Source organism: Astatotilapia calliptera, chromosome 6, assembly GCF_964374335.1.
Source record: "Astatotilapia calliptera chromosome 6, fAstCal68.1, whole genome shotgun sequence".
In the NCBI taxonomy this organism is placed as follows: Eukaryota; Metazoa; Chordata; class Actinopteri; order Cichliformes; family Cichlidae; genus Astatotilapia; species Astatotilapia calliptera.
In genome coordinates, this window is record NC_137427.1 from 30,256,748 (window position 1) to 30,276,358 (window position 19,611).

Genomic DNA, 19,611 nt, shown 5'->3' on the forward strand with positions numbered 1-19,611 from the left:
CAAAATGAAGCTATCTTGTAGCCTCGACACACACACCCAACCCTACACTACTATCCTAGACTACTGCGTATGTGTATGTGTGTGTGTCTGCATGTATGGATGTGTGCATATATGACCCTGTATAGGAGTTTAACTGTAACACAGGGCAGTAGGAAGCATGCAGTATGACCTGAAGGCTAGCTAAGAGAGGAAGCAAGGATGCTATACTGTATGTCTCTAGATCGATAAAACACTAGAACACACACCCTCATCCTGAGAGGCTTTTAACTGGTGGCCGCGTTCGGACCACTTTTTGGAATGTTCAATTATCTGACATCAACAGTGACAAACAGTCTGTGGTTCCCCCCCACCCCCGTAACAACAGACAGCACGTGTGTGTGTTCGAGTGTTTGTACGTCTGCGGGCGGGCGCCGATACACTTCTCAGACCTGTTTCCTGACCAGCTGCCCGCTGCCCGGTCCGGTCTGTTACATAGATAGTGGTTTCCATTCAAGTCAAGGATTACTCTAAGTGAAGTTTACTACTCTTTAAGCCATGCTGGCAGTGCAGTTTGGAGGCTCAGACAACATACGGGTTGACTGGAAATCATAGTGCAACAGGAGAGTCCTAGAGAGGGGGTGGGTGTGTTTAGGTTAAATATGCGTGTGTGTAATCTCAGAAAGAAAGGGGTTTCTTGTGTGTCCCCTTTATCTCCAAGAGGCTGGTGAGAGGGCGTGACAGGTCGGCTCGTCTTCCAAACACTTCATCACAAGTTCCCTTACGTCCCACTGCTGGCGTTAAGAAACCGTGTACAGTGTCCCTCGTATTCCACAGGATGTCGATCCGTCTTGTCGGACAAATTGTCAGTTCGTGCCTCGTTGCTCGCGGCTCGAGGCTGGTACACACACTGACACTCATACACACACACACACACACACTCTCTTCATCTTGTATTGTGCCTCCAGCTGTCCCTGTGGCCCTCCCATCTCTGACCTATGGAGGGTGTGGTAAAGAAAACAATGATTTATTTACTCGCTGTTAACCTTTTTAGTCCCGAGCTTCCCGCTTTTCACCCGTGTGTGCGTGTCTGTCTGTGTGTGTGTTTCTTGTGCATGTGCTTAGAATCAGAGCTGCCTCGTCCGGTCACACACACCTCTTTCTTTGCATGCGTGCGTGTTAGTGTGTTTCAGTGAGATTTTTAGTGTGCTGCGTGTGACTCTCAGACGTCAGACTCGATGCTGGGCATGCGGCGGTAGAGCCGGGGTCGGTTGCCGCCCGCGCTCGAGGCTCGCGGCGCTGTCACATAGCTCATTGGCTGCGAGGCAGCAGGTGGGACCATGTAGGCCACAACGGGAGGCTCCTGCGGAGGGTAGAACACCTGTTGGTCGACCTGGCCGCCATGCTGGTTGAAGTGATGGTTGCCATGGTTACCCAGAGTAAGTGACACAGGCATTCGCTGCTTATAGAGCTCATGGGCGGAATTTCTCAGTGGCATTCGTGTTGTAGCCTGGGAGGCGGGATCGCGTTGTGCCGTGCCCGGCGCCGACTGTAGGAAGGGGTTGTGGGATGGGCGGTCGGGGAAGAGGCTCTTCGAGCGCCGCGGCAGAGGCATCGGGGTGTCCAAACTGTGGTGGTGGGAGGGTGAGGGAGAGGGGGGGCTGCGGCTGCTCAGCGGACGATCAGAGCGCATTGTGAGAACATTAGCATAGGCCCCCTCATCCAGGGTCAGCTCCCTCTCCCTATCTCTGTCAGGCAGACTCAGCCCCCGCATGTGGGGGTGGGCCTGCGACTGCCGCTCGGGAATGCCGTCCGGAAGCACATTCTCGTAAGAGTGCTGGCGACTCAGCTGGAGGTGCTGGGCCGAGGAGGAGGTGGGGAGAGGGGACGGGGAGGAAGGGGTGGGCTCAAAGTGGCTGACAAGCCCGTCCCCCTCACCCACCAGGCCCAGCTCGCTCTGGGGAAGGTAGTGCGTGAACATGTCCGCGCTGTGTGGGTGAGGGTGTGTGTGGGAGTAGTGCGAGTGCAGGTGGTCTTCACTGATGTCATACAAATTCCCCAGGTGGGCGCAGGCATCGCAGCGAGCTTGTGGCGAGCGAACAGTGTAGAGGCTGGAGTAACCGCTCAGCTTGGTGAGGCAGGAGCGACAGTGGCCGGGCCTGACACTTTGCGTCCCTGGACCTGCGCTTGGGGCTTCGAATGAACCTCCGACCTTCTCTTTCACACTAGAGGGAGAGAAGACGCAGCTGATTATACACAAAGAGACAAAACAAGCACCTTAAACGGGGCTTTATGTGCGATTAATGCTAAATAAAATACCTGCTGTGAGTGTAGGTGCTGTATTTCTTATCCTTCAGAGAGTGCAGGTCGGCCTCAGCGCTGTGACTGTGGTGTAGGAGGCTGGCGCTCAGCTGCAAAATGGGTGCGTCTGACTGGTGGGAGAGTGTGTGCGGGTATGTGCTGTCAGGTGGAAACAGGTCAGGGGGGTAAGGGTGCTCATCACTTCCCCCCTGGCTGTCTCGCTGGTATGGGGGAACGGACTGGAGACTGGCCTGGTCTGAATCAATGGAGTAGATCTTGGATGCTCCACCTCCACCGCCTGCTCCTCCACCGCCCCCACCCCTCTTCCTCAGTTGATTGATTGGCTTAAATCCGCCCCTTGCTGCCATGGAGTCAGAATCTTTGTGTGACGGTGGCCGACTGGAGCACTCCGAGAGGTCCGAGTGCTGTGGGTCCTCGGGTAGGTAGCGCTGGCTCTTCATTTGTGGCGGTCCGGGCCCAGATGCAGGGGCGGGGCTGTGGCCTGGAGATACGACGCTCGGCTGAGTCTTCAGGGTCTCGACACTTTTCTTCCACAAGGCTCGGGGCTTTGATGCAGTGAGGCCCGCCCCGGTGAGGCGGGTTTGGCCGTTGTCATCTGTGATTGACAGCTGGGGCTTGTTGGGGCTGGTCTGGTGGGGTGGAGCTTTTTGTTGCCCAGGAAATGGCGCAGCATTATTGAGGAGGTTTTTGTGCCTCCCGGACAATGACAGGAAGCCCTGTGGACCTGCAGCGTTGCTATAGAGACCAGGACCCTTCTGAGGCAGAGTATGGAGGGAGTTACCTAGGAGACAAGGAGAGATGCACCTTAGACAGAAGATACAAAATATGGATGATTGGTTGGATGCTCAGCCAGGTCAGCTGATACATCATCTACTGCCTCGACATGCAATGTGTGACATCTAATGTATTTCTAATCACGAGGAAGGCGTGGACATGACAGTCAGCAAGGTGAAAGTAGTCACCTTTACTCACGCATACAGACAATGTAAAGAAAAGGCAGATGCTATGTGAACGATCTTATTACAGGTGACACGGCTTCCTGATTTGCGCTGGCACAATATATTAGTTTTGAGCTCAGAGCTCAGAAAATACAGTTAGTAGAACCCCTCTATGGTTTAGAAATGCCCTTGTTCTTCCAATTAAAGCTTTTATTTAATATAACATGAACCTGATCAGAAGATCTGCAAATGATGATTAATGATTCATGACATCATCATAAATTATGATTCATTTTTAACTGAATAACTGTGTAGGAAAACAGAGGCCCGTTGCCAGCAACAGTGTGTGAATTGCTTATTGCGTTGCCTAATGCAAGTTTATTAAGTTAGACAGCAAACTGATCGTGTTAGCCCGGCTGAAAACTGTTGATTTAAGAAGCAATAAATTGGATCAGTCATCGGTTCGTCTCCAAATGCCCCCCAAACAAGAACACTTTCTTCTGAAACTTGTCTACACCAGGCCATATAACAGTCGGTTTCACTCTTCAAAACCAGCACATAAACGCTTGGATGATTCTTTCAGTTGACGACCTTTAAGGCACCTCAACCGCTCATTGTTATTTATCATCAATGATTCCAACAACCACTAACAACATCTAACCAATGCCATTTAAAATGATAAAATAGACTTGTCTTTAAGAAGTAAGGACATTTCCAAGTGACCCTCTGAGTGTACTGAGTACCTTTCCCTGACATCATGTCTATGATGCTGGGCTGCACAACGACTGTGTTGCGTTTGGGAGAAGGCAAAGCGATGGACTTGGCAGACTTGAGCAGGTGCAGCATGTTGGCTTGAGGACTGAAGCCCAGCTCTGGTGCCTTCTTCTTCATATCTATATGAACGCCGTGGATACAGCTCCATATACCCTGAGAGGAGACGAGGAGAGGAAATTAATGGAAGAAAAGGAAAGGAAATGAGAGCCGGAGAGGAGGGAGATAGGAGAGATAATAGAGAGTTAGTGTAATTCACAACCCAGTGACTTCACAAAAAAAGTTCAGACAATCCCCGAGACTAATTTCCTTGTGAGGTAAATTAGCAGAGACCTCTGCATCCTCTCTCCAGTGCGTTTACTGCAAACCTTAACCTCATTTTGTTTTTGTAATGTGGCTAGAAGAGATAATCACCACTTTTTTAGATGAACTGCTTTCTGAGGCGCCTAGAAAATTAAATTTAGGTGATGATGTCACTGGAGGGGGCCTTTGAGTGCAAGGAGATGTTCTTCCTAGAGCCACTTAACCTCCAGCATCGCTGCTCTAACAGCATGTGCACGCCAAGAAACACACACAGTCACACAGACACACACACACACAGGACTCTTTTTGTAAAACACTTAATGTGTGAAATGCTGCTCGTCTGGAATAAAAGCCCTGCCTAACACAGAGACATGACATATGAATAATGAAATAGTGGTCTGTCTGTGTGTGCCCATTTTGTTTTTTGGGTGTGTATTTGTGTGTGCGTGTGCATATATCAATGTGTACCCCTGTTTGGTCAAGCCTGTCCCTCATCTCACTCCACCTGCGAATGTGTTGCCATTTTTAGAAGAGAGCCAGCGACGCACCGAACGTCAGAATATTCGATATCGGATGCCATCAGCCTATCAGCAAACAGGATGACATTTAGCAGTGGTGAAACTGGGAGAATATCTTTGTTCTTTCACTATATTTTTTAACTTTCACGTGTGAGAGAGAAGGGCGTTGTGTGTATGTAAATGAACTCGCGTCCTCTTAGTTGTCTGATTCCTCTATCCTGTCGCCCGTGCGCGCAGCAGTAAATTCATCTCTGCCTCAGCTGGGCTCCATTATCACACTGCCCTTCCTTCCTTTTTAATCACACACACGTGCAAAAAATTATTGTATCCTAACAGTAACAACTGTTTGTGTTTGAGACAGTTTCAGACAGCTGAATCACAGCAACACACACAGGCCCGTAGATTTATGTGAGTTTCTGATTCATCTGTTAGAAAAGTCCTTTCTGCACATCCCTGTGTGTATTTTCGATGCCCCGGAATAAGCATAAAGATTAGGCAAATTACAGAATGGATTAAAATTTGGATGCTTTGTTTTAGAGGAAATTTTTCACAACAAGACAGCAGCAAACTAATCATTTCTTAAAATTTACTGTGCTGTTTGAATTATTGCTGTTAGGCACCACAAATGCTCTCCACCGGCCCTCACAGCCGCAATAATGTGCTGAGTTGTTTTTCCCTGTTATTTCTCTGCTTCGGCCTGAAATAATCTACAAATATAGTTATGTTTGTTTCTCTTGCAGATTCTCTGTATGTTTAGCCCGCTTTTTCTCTTTATCGGATTTTCTTTGAGAGAACTCTGTTAGCCGGCTGGGCTGTTAAACATCAATAACATTATGAGACACTCACAGCCCTCATCCCATTATTGATATAGGAAAATCCAGTGCTTTCTTGCAGTCTGAATGAGCGTTGTACATCAGTTGTTATACCCTATAGGGCCCTGTTTTATCACTAAGTGCCATTCACTGCTATGAATTCTAACAGCAGCTATCTATTCCTCAGTCACACTAGAGTAAAAGAGGACGGAGACATCCTTGTGACTTGGAAAACTGACGATTGCATTGCATTGAATATTTTCACATTTGGCAGCCAACTGCACATAGTTGAGGTGACCAACTCGTCAAAGTCTGTTTGAACTGACTGTGAGTGGTTGCAGACTTGGCCCCTGTCTGTGAAACAATCAAAGGCAACAAGACTGCAAGTCCATGCTTCAAAAATGCTGGCAATGCTCCAGTGTGACTGAAGCATTAAAGTCCTGCGTGAGATTTTGAAAACTAGGAACCAAAACTTCCTGCTGTGAAAATGTGGGTTCCTGTGCACGCTTCCAGGTGTGTGATGATTTCCTCTTTCTTACCCTGCTGATAGTGAAGAGAATGCCCGGCCTTCCAGAGCAGACACCAGTGAAGCAGTATCTCAGTCTCCAGTAGAAAAGGTGCTCCGAGATGAAGGTGAGGATGGAGAGGCCCATGGCCGTGGCCAGCATGTAGAAGACCCCTGCCATGTTGTCCACATCCAGCTGACTGGACATTACCTCATTCTTCTCATTGTGGCAGATCCCAGTCAGCCACTGAGCTTCCAGCTCCTCCATCTCACCTGTTGCAAAGATGAATGTGAAGGGTTAACACTGGAGGGGAAAAAAGAACAACGTGAGGAATGAAGGCAAAGGAATTCGAGACGTAAGGAGAAAAAGTGAACGAGGTGATGGGTGGCAGAGGGCAAGAAAGGGATGTGGTGGGAAAAGAGGCATATGAGGCGAGATGGGGAGAAGGGAGGAGGGGCGAGAGGTGAAGTGGTAAATAGATCGTAATGGAAAGGAGACAGGAGGCGGAATGGAAAAAAGAGGTTGTAGGAGGAGGGCGAAGAATTGATAGTGATGGAGTGATAAGGAAAGATGGGAGGAATTATTATCAAACTGAGTGTGTCTGAGAACGCGTGTGCTTGAGCACGAGGGTGTTTGCCCTGAATAAAATGGCCGTGTGTGAAGCAAAGCGCTTTAGTGGTTTCAGCAGTTTGATTTCTGTCCGACTGATTCTCTTTCTTCCATTTGCACCATCTCACAGCTTATTATACAGAACAATCTGGAGGAGTAAACATAACAGGACACGGTGGGCACACACACGCACACACACACACACACACACACACACACACACACACACACACACACACACACACACACACACACGCATGCGCGCACACAAACCCGGAGAGTAATGATGATGAAATGGTGTGTTAAGACTAGCCCTTGATAGCTTTCTGACAGAGGGAGGGAGGAGGGAGGCTGAGTGTTGGAGGGAGAGGGGTAAAGGAGGAGAAAGCTGAGCGATGGCACAACTGAGCAAAGTCCTCCAACAACTTAGAGACTTTCAATTTCAGTACAGTGTGTGACTGAGATGGCTCTCCACGGCTTACCGTCTCCTATGATGCTCAGTATGGCCAGGTCAACCAGGCGTTTCCAGTAGGATCCTTTCTGCAGGGCAATGCCATAACCTGTAGTGGCAAAGATATAACCGCTGCCGATGGTCACCAGCTTACACCCATCATCTCTCCCCGCCATGTAGTTCAACACCGCCGCATCGTAGATGAAAGCATCCAGCTTCCTGTAAGTAGTATACAATATACTTATTAAGCACTAACAGATTGAAGCCAGAATATAAAACAACAATCAGGACCTGGAGCTCGGTTTGGGTGAAGTCCCATTACGTGATCATTGTGTCCAAGTTAGATGAAAGTCTCACCAATAACGTTGGAAGAGTAATGCTTTTTGTGAATTGTGGGCAGATGATGGATGTCTCACAGTGGCAGACACCTCACTGTTCCTTTGGCCAGATGAGCTAAAAAAAAGAGTTTACTAATACTTGTACAAACTTTTACTTCACCGACAGTCAAACTGGCTCAGTTTTTTACTGTGAACTAAATTATTAATAATAATATTTAATGTTATTAATTAAAATTGCAAGATTTTGAACGTGAGCCATTTTCACCTTCTGAAAGTGTTTGAGATCCACTGATTTAATAGAAAGCTAAAGCCAGTTAGCTTTACATATTACAGAATGTGTAGTCTTTAGGCTTCCTTTTTTAAACTAATATTGTGCTAATTATTCAGCTTTTGATATCATTTGGTGTAGTGTTCATGACATTTGGTGGAGTCAGGACAGCTGTTTTTGCTCTAAGCTAACTGGCAGCTAGCTTAAACTCTTACATTTAGAAATCAAAGTGGCATCACTCTTGTTAAACAGTCAGAAAGAAAACGAATAGGGGTACTTCCAAAATGCTCAGTTGTACAATAGCTGTAACAATTGGTTAGTAGTAACTGAAGTTACTATTTTTATAGTTTTTGTATGAACTTTTGCCTTTTTCTCATAAAACCAAGAAAAACGTACCTCTCCAGGGATTAACCCCCCCCCCCCCCTTCAGTGAAAAACAAATACAAGAAGGAAAGATAATTTTGTGTAACTGATATTTTTCACATAAACAGGCTTGTACCCTTCAGTTTTTAGATCTTGTTTTTGCACTGACACTATGGGCTGCTAGCTAAGAGGCCACAGTTTGTGTCTGATACTAGCCCAGATGTGAGCCTGATACATCTGAACTCAGCAAAGGAAAAAAAAACGACAGAATAGAGCCTGATGAATGATTGACCAAATACAAGGCAACAAGGACCCTCTATCATCATCCCATATAACAGAAGAAGCCTGCACTTAACTTCATTTTGGTTTTATATAATAGAATGAGTATACCTTGGGGCTAGACATGTGCATAAATATAAGTTATACTTTGGATGTAAATGCGCATATACTGTATGAAATGAATACATGGGCGATCTGTTGTTGCTGAGAGTTGCTGCTCCACAGATAATTTTAAACTAATATTCACTTGTGTAACTGTGCACAGCACTGGAAAACAATATAAATTAATTAAAGGATAGAGAGCGTCCTGAATGTGCGTCACAGACCATTTCATGACTGGACTGAAATTTTAACTCAGACTCCCAAGTGTTTATATTTTTCTCTGTCAAAACAACATTTTTTTTTGCCTAATAAGTTAGCAAAATACTGATGATGCTGCTGAACGTCTTCATTATACAGTTTTGATGCTGTATAAACAAAGCCTAGTGTATTAAAAAACAAACCTTATTTCTTTCATATGCAGTATCAATAAAGTAATTATTACGGAACAAGAAAACCAAAGAAATGAAAATTATTTCTGGAGAAAGATCAAAGCCTGCAAAACTAATGAACAAATAAGAGCACTGTAGCCATCCTTCTATTTAGTGTGTGTTTAGATGGAAGAATAAAGGTAGCGAACTCCAGAACAAATTACACTCTCCCTGTTTTGGCAGCTCGTTCTTTCCAGCAGCAACAAGACTCTATAATGAGCACTTGCAGACAATGTCAGTGACAGAAACACTCAGCACAGTTACTGCAGCATTTTAGCATAAGCTACTGTTTAGCCCCATGGGGTCGAGTTCCTGCATGATGCAATGACTCTTTTTGTGTTTGTTTTCACATGTTCTTAAGCATATGTGGTGTTTGCCAACAGAATGACCGCCTCAGGTATAAAGAATCTTTCCTTGATGTGAGTTGGCTTGACAAGTTAACAGTACCCGGTCTTGAGGCTGACTAGTGCATCCACGACGCCGGTCTGATGGTATTTGGTCATGTACTGATGCATATCTGGGTAGTTCTTCCTGATGTTGCGCTCGGTGCTCCCGTTTGGAACCGTCCCGAACCGAAATGGAGGGGAATAAGAGTACGGGCTCTGGAACTGCAGTGAGGAAAAATAAGTACAGCGAAATAGTGACATATTGTTCAAAGGGGGTAAAGACAGCGTGAGACAGGAGCACAAAGAGGGAAAGAGAAACTTTAAAACAGAAAGGCTCAGAGATGAAGAGCAGTGGTGAGAGACAGCAGGAAGACAAAGTAGGAGTGAAAAAATGGGGGGGGGGGGGGGGGGTCGAGAGTAGGAGTCGGAGCTAAAGTGTGAAAACGAAGGAGAGGGAGAGGAGAGAGGAGGAAGAGTGGAAAGTGACAAGAAGAGACAGAGGAGGAAGGAGGTGGGAGAGACAGTGGAGTGGACTCATCAGTCATCATCATTGTGTGTCCAGTCTAGCGTAAGACTGGCTGGGGTTCTGCTGACACTGCCAGCCCCTGGAAACTACACACACACACTCATACACATCCAAACACAAACACACACGGCTTTGATCTATGCAGCTTGTGTGTGTGTGTGTATGTGTGTGTGTGTGTGTGTGTGTGTGCCTGTAGGTCTGCTGTGCTGGCAGTGTTAGTGTGGTGACAGCTACGGCCAGAGGGTTTGGGCTGTTGAAGCCCAAGGGCGCTCCCTAGAGAGTCCTGTCTGGCTGCAGGGCTGGCATCCATTACAAGAGCAACCCTGACTGTGAATGTGTGTGTGTGTGTGTGTATGTGTGCGCGCGTGTGTGTTTACATGTCCATTTGTGTGTGTTTAACCCCACCTTCTTGTCAGAGAGTCCAGTGACTTGGTCCACAAACTCTTCTTGGATCATGAAAGCAGCCAGGTTGGCAGTATAGGAGGCCAGGAAGATGACAGCAAAGAAGGCCCACACCGAGACAATGAACTTACTGGTGGTGCCCCTCGGGTTCTGCACAGGCACAGAGTTGTTGAACACCAGACCCCACAGCAGCCATATGGCCTTACCAATGGTGAATGAGGGGCCATGTGGGTCTGTGAGAGAGACGGAGACAGGGACCAGGCAGGGGAGAAGAAGGAGCAACAATAAAGAAAAAGTCAAAAAACGGGGAAAGGACCCGTGTACAAAACCTTAAACTCACAACATGAACTTCAAAAAGTTTGAACTTTGTGTAAAATGTAAATTAGAAAAATGATGCAATGACTTACAAGTCATTTCAACTACATTTAACTGAAAATGGTGCATGTTTCAAAAGGAAAGTTAAGACAGGGGCAACAGAAGACTGGAAAAGTTGTATAATGCTAAAGAAAATAAACCCAGCAGAACTTATGAGGGTTTTTGGTAACGTGAGTAGCTGTTTCTTAACATAAAAATACAAAGTAAACTGGGGGTTTTATTATCTACATATACATTGTTATTGCTCTTAATTGGTTCTGTGAAGCACCTCTGGTTTTTAAATGTGCTATATAAATAAAATTGTATTGTATTTTATTATTAAATGATTACAGTAATGTGTGGTAATTCCTGTGCACGGGTTCAGAAATACTACAGAAAATCAAAATCTTGGTGAATACAGGTCATTGCTGCACTAACAGTAAGTTCAAACTCTTCAAGAAAAACACAATTTAAAGCTCAAGTTGAGGGAAAAACGGTCCTGTGGTCTGGGGGAATCAATATTTGAAATTCTTCATGGATAACTTAGAGATGTTGTGTGCTCTGGGCTAAAGAGGAGAGGGGCCATTCAGCTTGTTTTTTTTTTACTTACAGTTCAAAAGCTTCCATCTGATATTGTATATGGAGTGCTTTAATGCAAATGTGCACATCTGTGAAGACACCATTAATCATGAATGATGCTAAATGATATATTATTTCATCAAGATAAAACCAAAATACTTTCTGTGAGTAATACTAGAGCATGACCGAGTCCGAGTGCTAAGCCTGGTCAGGCCTGCGGTCCAGAACAAACTGTCAACATATGTTGCAATATTTTACATGAAAAATACAACAAAGGAAGTCCTGTTGAGCAAGGGAAACATTCTACTGTCAAAACAACAGCAACTGGTTGTTAACCCTTTTTCGAGTGAGAAACCAAACTTCAGTAAACATCCAAAATGGCCTCAACCCCTCTCTGTGAAGTCGAAGAGCTTATATGTATTTCTCCCAGCCCCTCAACATCATGGCATCTAACCAGCCCAACCCTAACCCTAAGGTAACTAATATGGTAATTTCACTGACCTTGATTTGCAACAGAAAAATGAAAAACTAAAGAATTAAATAAATTTTTGTAACGTCTTCTAACGTCTTTTTTAACTTCCAAGTATTAAAATGAATTTAAAAAATAATAATAACAATAAGAATCAGAAAACCCTTGTTTTTTTCTTACACCCGACTGTGTTTTTGCACAGGTTCTTCTTCCACCTCCTTCTCCTCACCATCATGTGATGCTTAAAACAATACGTGTTTATAATTGGCAGCCTATTTTAGAATAGAGACATAATTTGTAAATGAAGGAAAAAGTGCTTTATAATTTAATAGAATCAGGGGGATGATTTTTGTAAAAATGCACTCAACCTGAGCATTTTTCAATGTCACTGTGAAGAACAAGCATTTTCTTGGGTTTTAAAAAAAAGAAATAGTGGAAAAAGTTTTTGGCCAATCAAATCAAAGTCTCAAACAAATTTGTCCACTAACTGATCTAATTTCCAATTTGGTGGGTTGAGCCAAACCCAAATGAATGTTTTTCAGATTAATATGTTTCAGAGGAAAAGACAAAAAAGAAGATGAAAAAAAGCAAAAGAGGTAATCAGATCTCCAAATTGTGGCTTCAATCAAATCTAAATGGATCTAAATGTTCAGGTTAAAAATCTAGTTACAAAGTTTTAAACCAAGCACTCATTGTTCAATCAGTGGGAGGTGAAAAAAACAGCAAGCTAAACACATTGTATAGATTTCCTGAACTTTCAGAAGTGCTGAGTGGAAAATCAAAGGAAAAAACATTCACTTGCTACTTCTGGATCGGCCTTTAGCTGATTTAAATGTTAAATTAAGTCACAACCTTTTGTACAACATTAATCTCCAATTCAGAGCCGACAGGGAAGCTCCAAGTTTTGGTTTTTGATGACGCCTCAGATTACAGGTTTGGTAGTTCTGGGAGAGAAATGCTAATGCTCTGTAGCATTACCTGAACTGTCTGAAGTCAAGTGATAATAGGTCACTTCTTTTGCTTCAGGGCGTCTTGCTCCTGGGAAAAACGATTGGTGTGATATTCTTTGTATGTGTGTGTGTGTGTGTGTGTGTAAGTCTACCTTTGCCTTGGGCCAAGTTGCGGTTGAAGCCCAGCGGACTGACAAACTCAAAGAGGAAGACGGCGATGGCTGTGACAATGAGCAGCATCACAAACATCATCACCCAAACCGATGCACTGAAGGGCTCTGAGAGGAAGGAGAAGGAGAGAGAGAGGGAGCAGAAAGAGTTAAAGGCAAATCGAGTACACGAGACAGCGAGATATCGTGGAGGAGCAGGAGTGAGGGACGTAGAGGGAAAGTGGAGGCAGACAGACTCGCGGAAATAAAAGAAGAGACGCACACACACACAAAAAAACAGGGATGAGGGGGGAGATAAAGTGAGGAAATGATGATAGAGAAGAAACAGAGAGGGGAAAAAGGGATACAGATGGAGTGAGAGAGGAGGGAAGGAGAGGGAGAGTTAGTCACAGAGAGTTTGACGGAGCACATTTCCATATTTCTCATTATTCCCTTGGATGAGAGCTGAGAGAGAGGGAGAGGCCTGGGGCGGGGGAGATGGTAGAGGAAAGGGTTAGAGAGAGAGAAAGGGAGAGAGAGGGAGAGAGAGAAAGGGGGGGAGAGAGAGAGGAACCAAGCCCAGAGTGATCTGCTGTGCCCTGCTGTGGGCATGTGTATGTGATCTATTTGTGTGTTTGGTGTGTAGCAGGGCAGGAGTTCAGAGAGCGGGATGAGTGCCAGAGACATTGAACCCAGACAAATTGTATGTGTGTGTGTGTGTGTGTGTGTGTGTGTGTGTGTGTGTGTGTGTGTGTGTGTGTGTGTGTGTGTGTCACTGCATGTGTAAGTATGCGACTGCCAGAGTTAGCCAACCCTGAGAGATTGTGCGCTGAGGTGCCTCTAATATGAGTGCGAGATACTGAACCGTCACTGATACCCTGGCGCAGGCTCAACACACACATTTGCTTAAACACACACACATGCATACATGCACGCAATCATACAATAAGCTTTAACATAAATACACGCACAAAGCATTCACCCCTTAACATACATACGGCCACAGCACCTTCGTTCTCCACACTTCCTTGTCTCACTACACAAACGTCCCAATATATAAATATATATAAATATATATGTATGTATATATAATATCGCAAAAATGTCTTGTTTTTGTTTTTCTCACAGCACACACACACGTGCATACTGACACATGGCTTGACACGCTGGGACCAATACATCCCCTCGCTCCCTGCCTCGCTCCAATGACAATACAAGACATTAGGCAACCACAGAGGAGCGCTTCAATTCCTAGTCGTCTGAACAACTGGAGAGGAGGAGAAGGCAGGGGAGAGGAAAGGGGGGAGGGGTGTATCAAGAGTGCTTTGTCTGAGCTGACTTTTCAAAAAACAGCTGGCACGCTCCACTTCCTCTGCTCTGGTAGAAATATTAATGTGCTTAGGGTGTTGAGGCTCAGATAAAGTCAAGAGTACAAGTGGAATTTGGCCAGCATATACTGTCTGAATAAAATATTCCATTTTATGTGCAAGACTTCGCCAACATGTAAGCACCTCCCCTTTTCTCTGCCCCCAGTAGTCAACTGAGTTGGGGGACCGCCAGAGAATAAAAGAAAAAAAAAAAAGGGGGTCGAGTTAAAAAGAGAGCGATGGATTTACCGAGGAAGGCTGAAGGCGAGACGGTCCCGTTGCTGCGTGACACCATGACGCTGATGCCGGTCTCCACAAAGGGCACAGAGAAGTCGATGACCTCCGACCTCTCCTCGTTAATGGTCAACGAGCCAACGGCCATCTCTGCCTTTTTATACACCACCTAGCAACCAGAGAGAGAGAGAAGCACTGTTATACCGAGAGCATGACTTACTGCCTACACTGTCAGAAATAAATACAGTGAGCTCTGTAAATATTTGGACAACATCACACAGTTTCACTCTGACTTTTTCCTGCTTTTTATTTTGGATGTGAAATATCACATTGTATCACAGGGTATAACTCGGAATGTCAGCCATAGTTGGAGGGGAGCTCCAGCCAATCCGATGAAAAGTGAAAGTACAGCTGTCTTTTTCATTGTGCCACCATTTGTAAATGTCTCAGTGTATTGTGACAGAGGGACATTCTGCTCATGAAGATGTCTTTTTTAGTAGGAAATAAAATATTATGCTTTTCTTTTTCAAATGTAATTGTTGAAAGGCTTCTAGTGGTCTGATCCGTGAACGATCTGTGGATCGTAATGTCAGGTTTCATTATCTCTGGTGTAAATTTCAGTTTAAAGGTTTCCCTGTGGCAGCGTTTAGGTTTAATATGATCTGTGGCTGAATAAATCATTTCCAGATAAGATAATTGATAGGAATTGGGTAAGACTGATGGTGTCCTGTCCCCTTTTTAAATCAGGACCCACGGACATAACTCTTCAGTGAAAAGAAACAAGCGGCTGGGCAGTCGTTGCATTTCTGTTACACTTTGAAGCTAATCAAAACAGATTAAAGAGTACCTCCCAGTGCTGTGTTTTGAGATCTGAGAGTGCAAACTGTAGGTTTGAGAGCAAAGCTGATATTCTATGTTTTTCATATTGATAACAAACTATGTGAAACAACCAGAAACATTGAACTGATCCAACTAATCGCATTGTTTTTATAGCCAAAGTCTAAAACATGCCTCGGTGCCCCCAGGGCTCCATCGTTGTCCTTAAAGTAATAAAAAGAAGTCATTAGATTTACAAGTTCCCTCATTAGAACTAACACAGGCACTGCAGTTTATTTCAAGTTCATCCCACTTAAACAGTATTGCTCTTGTACTGAGACATTAATTAATTAAATTAAAAAAAACAATTGCGATTACTGAGCCTCTTTAAAAAAAACCCCATTAGCAATCCATTTTTTAAGAATCACTTTTATCGGTATTAAAGGAAATGAAAGTGGGAAAAATGCCCCCCCCCCTTACGGCTTATTCATTTTTACTTTGCTAAATATTATTGTTTAACTGGCCCCTTGCCTCTCAGCCCATTCACGTTTCTAGGACCATCAATTATTACTCATTTGGCCAAACTAGCATGGCTCATTTACCCACGATGCCCTGACAGACCGGTTTATGGTTAGTGAGATAGGTCTGTCACCCCTAACTTGTCATTTGTCAACAAGTGTCATTACTAATGTGAAGAAGCATATTTTACACTGCATCTTTTAATAAACGTAACTAAATGTGGGTATTTGGGAGTCTCGTTTGGTGCCTAAACCAAAGCAGAAAGTGAAAATAAGCCAAATTAAAAACAAAACACAAAGGTCCCAAGTGTCCAACCTTGAAGCAGATGGCCTATAGCAGCAGAAGACCACACAAAGGATCTGAGGCTACAATTTGCACAGGCATACCAACATTTTCCTGGTCTTATCAGTCTGGATTTCTAATGTGATTTTTGGAAGTAAAGGTCAACAACATGAAACCATGGATCCATCCTGTCTTCTGATGGCTGCTTCAGGATAATGCGCCATGTCACAAAGCTCAGATCAACTCAAACTGGTTTCTTGAACATGACAGTGAGATCAGTGTACTCAAATGGCCTCAACAGTTGACAGATTTCAAAACAACGGAGCACCTTTGGGATGTGCTGAAATGCGATTTTCACATCTTAGACAATCAAAATCAGCGAGCAATGTTTCGAGCGGCTTGCTAAAACTGTTCCATGAAGAATTTCGGTAGTTCTGAAGGCAAAAGGGAATCCAACCCAGTGCTGGCAAACTGTAACTAGCTGTAACTAGCTACTAAGTGAAAACGTGGGCATTGTTGATTTCTAAAGGCAGCCAATATATCTGTGTGCCAGTATGTGAAGGAACCAACTCTAAACGACATCTTGTGTGTAATTAGGAAACGCAGGTGGCATCTCACAGAACATCATTATATTACGCCCGGAGAGAGAACAGGTTTCATTTTGCAAAAGTAGCCTGGTAGCGTAAGCATAAAAAAAACTTAGCAGGCAGCACTACGTCACTGCTATACTTAAAGTTCTATTTCATATCATTGTTAATTGAAATGCTTGCACAGAAAGTCAGACTCACAGAATATACATTCATTTATTAAGAGAGAGACAGGCAGTACCTCTCCAACCATGCCATTCCAGACGTTGTTGATCTTCTTTCCATGTTTCCCGTTGGTGACCAGGTAGAGATCATAGGTAAACTTCACATTCCTGGCTATCTTCTTGAGAATGTCAATGCAGAAACCCTTGCAGCACTGCTTAATATAAGCGCCTCCTGATGTGCTGTTACTGCAACAAGCATATGCACAAACAGAATTAGGTCATTTTTTATATCAGAGGACATTTGAGTGTTATGTGTGTAACTGTGCGAGCTGCCTGCTCGCTCCACATCTGGTGGTTCCATCAAACTGTAAAACTAGAATTATGACACTACTAAAGGGTAGAGAGAGCTTTCAGTCTGTGTGTGAGGGACTGTGTGTTTCCCTTAGTGCCAGCTACCCAAACCAGATGAAAACACAGGGGTACCGAGCATAAGCTACTGGGCTTTAAATAGAGCCAGGCTCTACAGAACAACCAACCCACATAATTAAAATATCAGCTGTCCTTTCCTCATCTGTCTTCTGAGTCCTTTTCGCTCTGCCTCCTCGGTGTTTCTCAGCTTTCGTCTGTAGGAAGATGCTGCCCCAAAAAACTCCGCAGCCGCACACATAGGATGCACAGAATTCGAGCCGGTGTTTAAGTAAACTTTTCTGACAGCCGTCCCCGAGGACCTCAGAGCAGTGAACTAAACTGCATTGTTGGATCAAATGATTCTCATAATCTATTAAACCCTACCAGCATTTTCAAAAGCATTTCCATGAAAAGTTAATTCCGTTCCCATGTCAGCAATCTTTGATGTAGCGTACTGTATGCGGATGGGAGCAGCAGCTCTGTGACCTTTTCACTTGCCTTTTTCGCTGACTCCAATTCAGGAGAAAGTTCATGAAGAACTGAGGGATTCACGCGCACAGAACACCGAGAACGACTGTCAAAGACACGACACATCAAAGGATTAACAGATCCTTTAACTGCAGTCGACTGTATCTGCGGCGCATCATTACTGCGTGTACGAGAGAGACAGAAAGAGCCAGAGCAAGCATCGTATACGTACGCGTGAGTGAGTCTGAGTATGTAAAATCTCAGTGTCGCAGGTGTTCTAATGCACACATACTGTATACATTAGTTTTTCCCAGCTGGGCTCTCTCTGAACATGCAAACACACAGACACATATACACACACACCAACAGGCTGTCTGAGGTTCACATATAGTACATCTCTTTGATTATTTTCATAACAACAAACAGATGCAAATGATATGGAAGTAGTGACTGTGTAAATGTAGCAGCTGTAGGGGTTTAGATACTGTATACAGATGTATGGACATCTGCACATGAAGTGCTGCACATAAACATGACAAGTGTAGAAGAAACTTGTCTTTTTACCTCAGATTTTAGAGCAATCCCCTCTAGCGGATGACTGGTTAAGGTCACAAGTTAAGCTCTGTATGAGAGGTGATTCAGATGTCTAATAGTCCTTGCCTGCAGTGCTGATAATCTCAGAGGTTGTTATGATGCATCCATTTCTCTGAGGCATCTCCCGTCTGCCTTCTTTGAGTTCTACAGATGCAAAACCTTTAATATGGTGGCTTCCGGCTGTTAAAGAAATCTTCAAAGAAAGTAATTACCGGTGAGTTTTTGCACTTCCCCTGTGGTTAGCAGTGACAGTCCTATCCTATCCTATCTATGCTAACCCACGCTAATGACTATCCTGAACAATTTCAACTATTTTCTGCTGTCTGGATGAACCGACGCATTGATGACACAGAATGCTTCAGAAAAGAGATGTTAGTTGAACATTAGGGCTGTGTTGTGGTTAATGAAAGCACACATATGGTACTCAATAAGTGACAAAATTAACCTCAGTCGATTATAATGCATATTTAGGGGCTCCAAACTGGACATCCAAAATGTGCAAATGAGCAAAATAGAAAAGCTGCCTTATCTTGTCACGGAGAGCCACTGGTCGAGGTGTCCATTTGTAAAGTAGATAAATGGAGCAAATCCAAGAGGAGTTTAATTGAGAAAGTTCTACTTTCACTGTATATCTGAAAAATATCTTCTTTTTGTTTATACATTCAAGACGGCATGCGACATATTTCAGCCTCTACAATAATGCCTTTTAAGTTCTTTCAAAGAGAAGAGTCCTCAGTATTGTTTGACATGCCGCTGCTGAAAAAAGGCTCAAAAGCTCTCTGCTGGGCTGACTTAAAAACAAATGTCATGTACGTTAAAACACATTGAACTGATATAACATCTGAGGAATCTATATTTGATGTTATTAAAGGCCTATTATCAAAAATATCTTTTCATCATTTTCATCTTAAATCAACTGAAAAATTATCAATTTGTTGCAACACAAATGACATGCAGTGCAGAACAAACATCAATCAATGAGGTGGACAGTAACAGTAAAAGTGTACTATGTTGTCATATATATATATATATATATATATATATATATATATACACACACACACATATAAAATAATCACATTAAATGAAGTAGCATGGCAAAGCCTGTGTGAATTTGTGATACTGTTGTCAAGAGTGCTGATAACAGATAACAAAATGTTCTGGGATCCAGATAAAGACATCAGATATCAGATAAAGACTTGCTAAAAATAATGATAAGAAAAAAATTTAAGCAAACGGGTATGAGGGTTGTTTTTAATGTGAGTGAGGAATCAAGATATTCAAGGGAATATTTTACAACACAGGATATGGAGCAATTCTGCTTTCCCGCCTGGAGTAGAAAGGACATTTTGCTGTTGGGGAAGAGCAAGAGC

The 19,611-nt window shown here is 43.9% G+C and overlaps 1 protein-coding gene across 1 annotated transcript in view; it reads right to left on the minus strand.

The window, feature by feature from the left end:
• Positions 1 to 1,057: 1,057 nt before the first annotated feature.
• Positions 1,058 to 19,611, minus strand: part of grin2ab (glutamate receptor, ionotropic, N-methyl D-aspartate 2A, b) — a 116,485-nt gene continuing 97,931 nt past the window's right edge. Inside the window, exons 11-20 of the mRNA XM_026171575.2 lie at positions 16,846 to 17,014; positions 14,416 to 14,569; positions 12,803 to 12,928; positions 10,302 to 10,531; positions 9,432 to 9,592; positions 7,238 to 7,425; positions 6,180 to 6,418; positions 3,980 to 4,163; positions 2,296 to 3,079; positions 1,058 to 2,201 (exon numbers count right to left, since the gene is read on the minus strand). Of these exons, the coding sequence (XP_026027360.2) occupies positions 1,199 to 2,201; positions 2,296 to 3,079; positions 3,980 to 4,163; positions 6,180 to 6,418; positions 7,238 to 7,425; positions 9,432 to 9,592; positions 10,302 to 10,531; positions 12,803 to 12,928; positions 14,416 to 14,569; positions 16,846 to 17,014 (3,238 nt within the window). The 3' untranslated portion in view covers positions 1,058 to 1,198. The remainder of the gene's footprint in view (positions 2,202 to 2,295; positions 3,080 to 3,979; positions 4,164 to 6,179; positions 6,419 to 7,237; positions 7,426 to 9,431; positions 9,593 to 10,301; positions 10,532 to 12,802; positions 12,929 to 14,415; positions 14,570 to 16,845; positions 17,015 to 19,611) is intronic.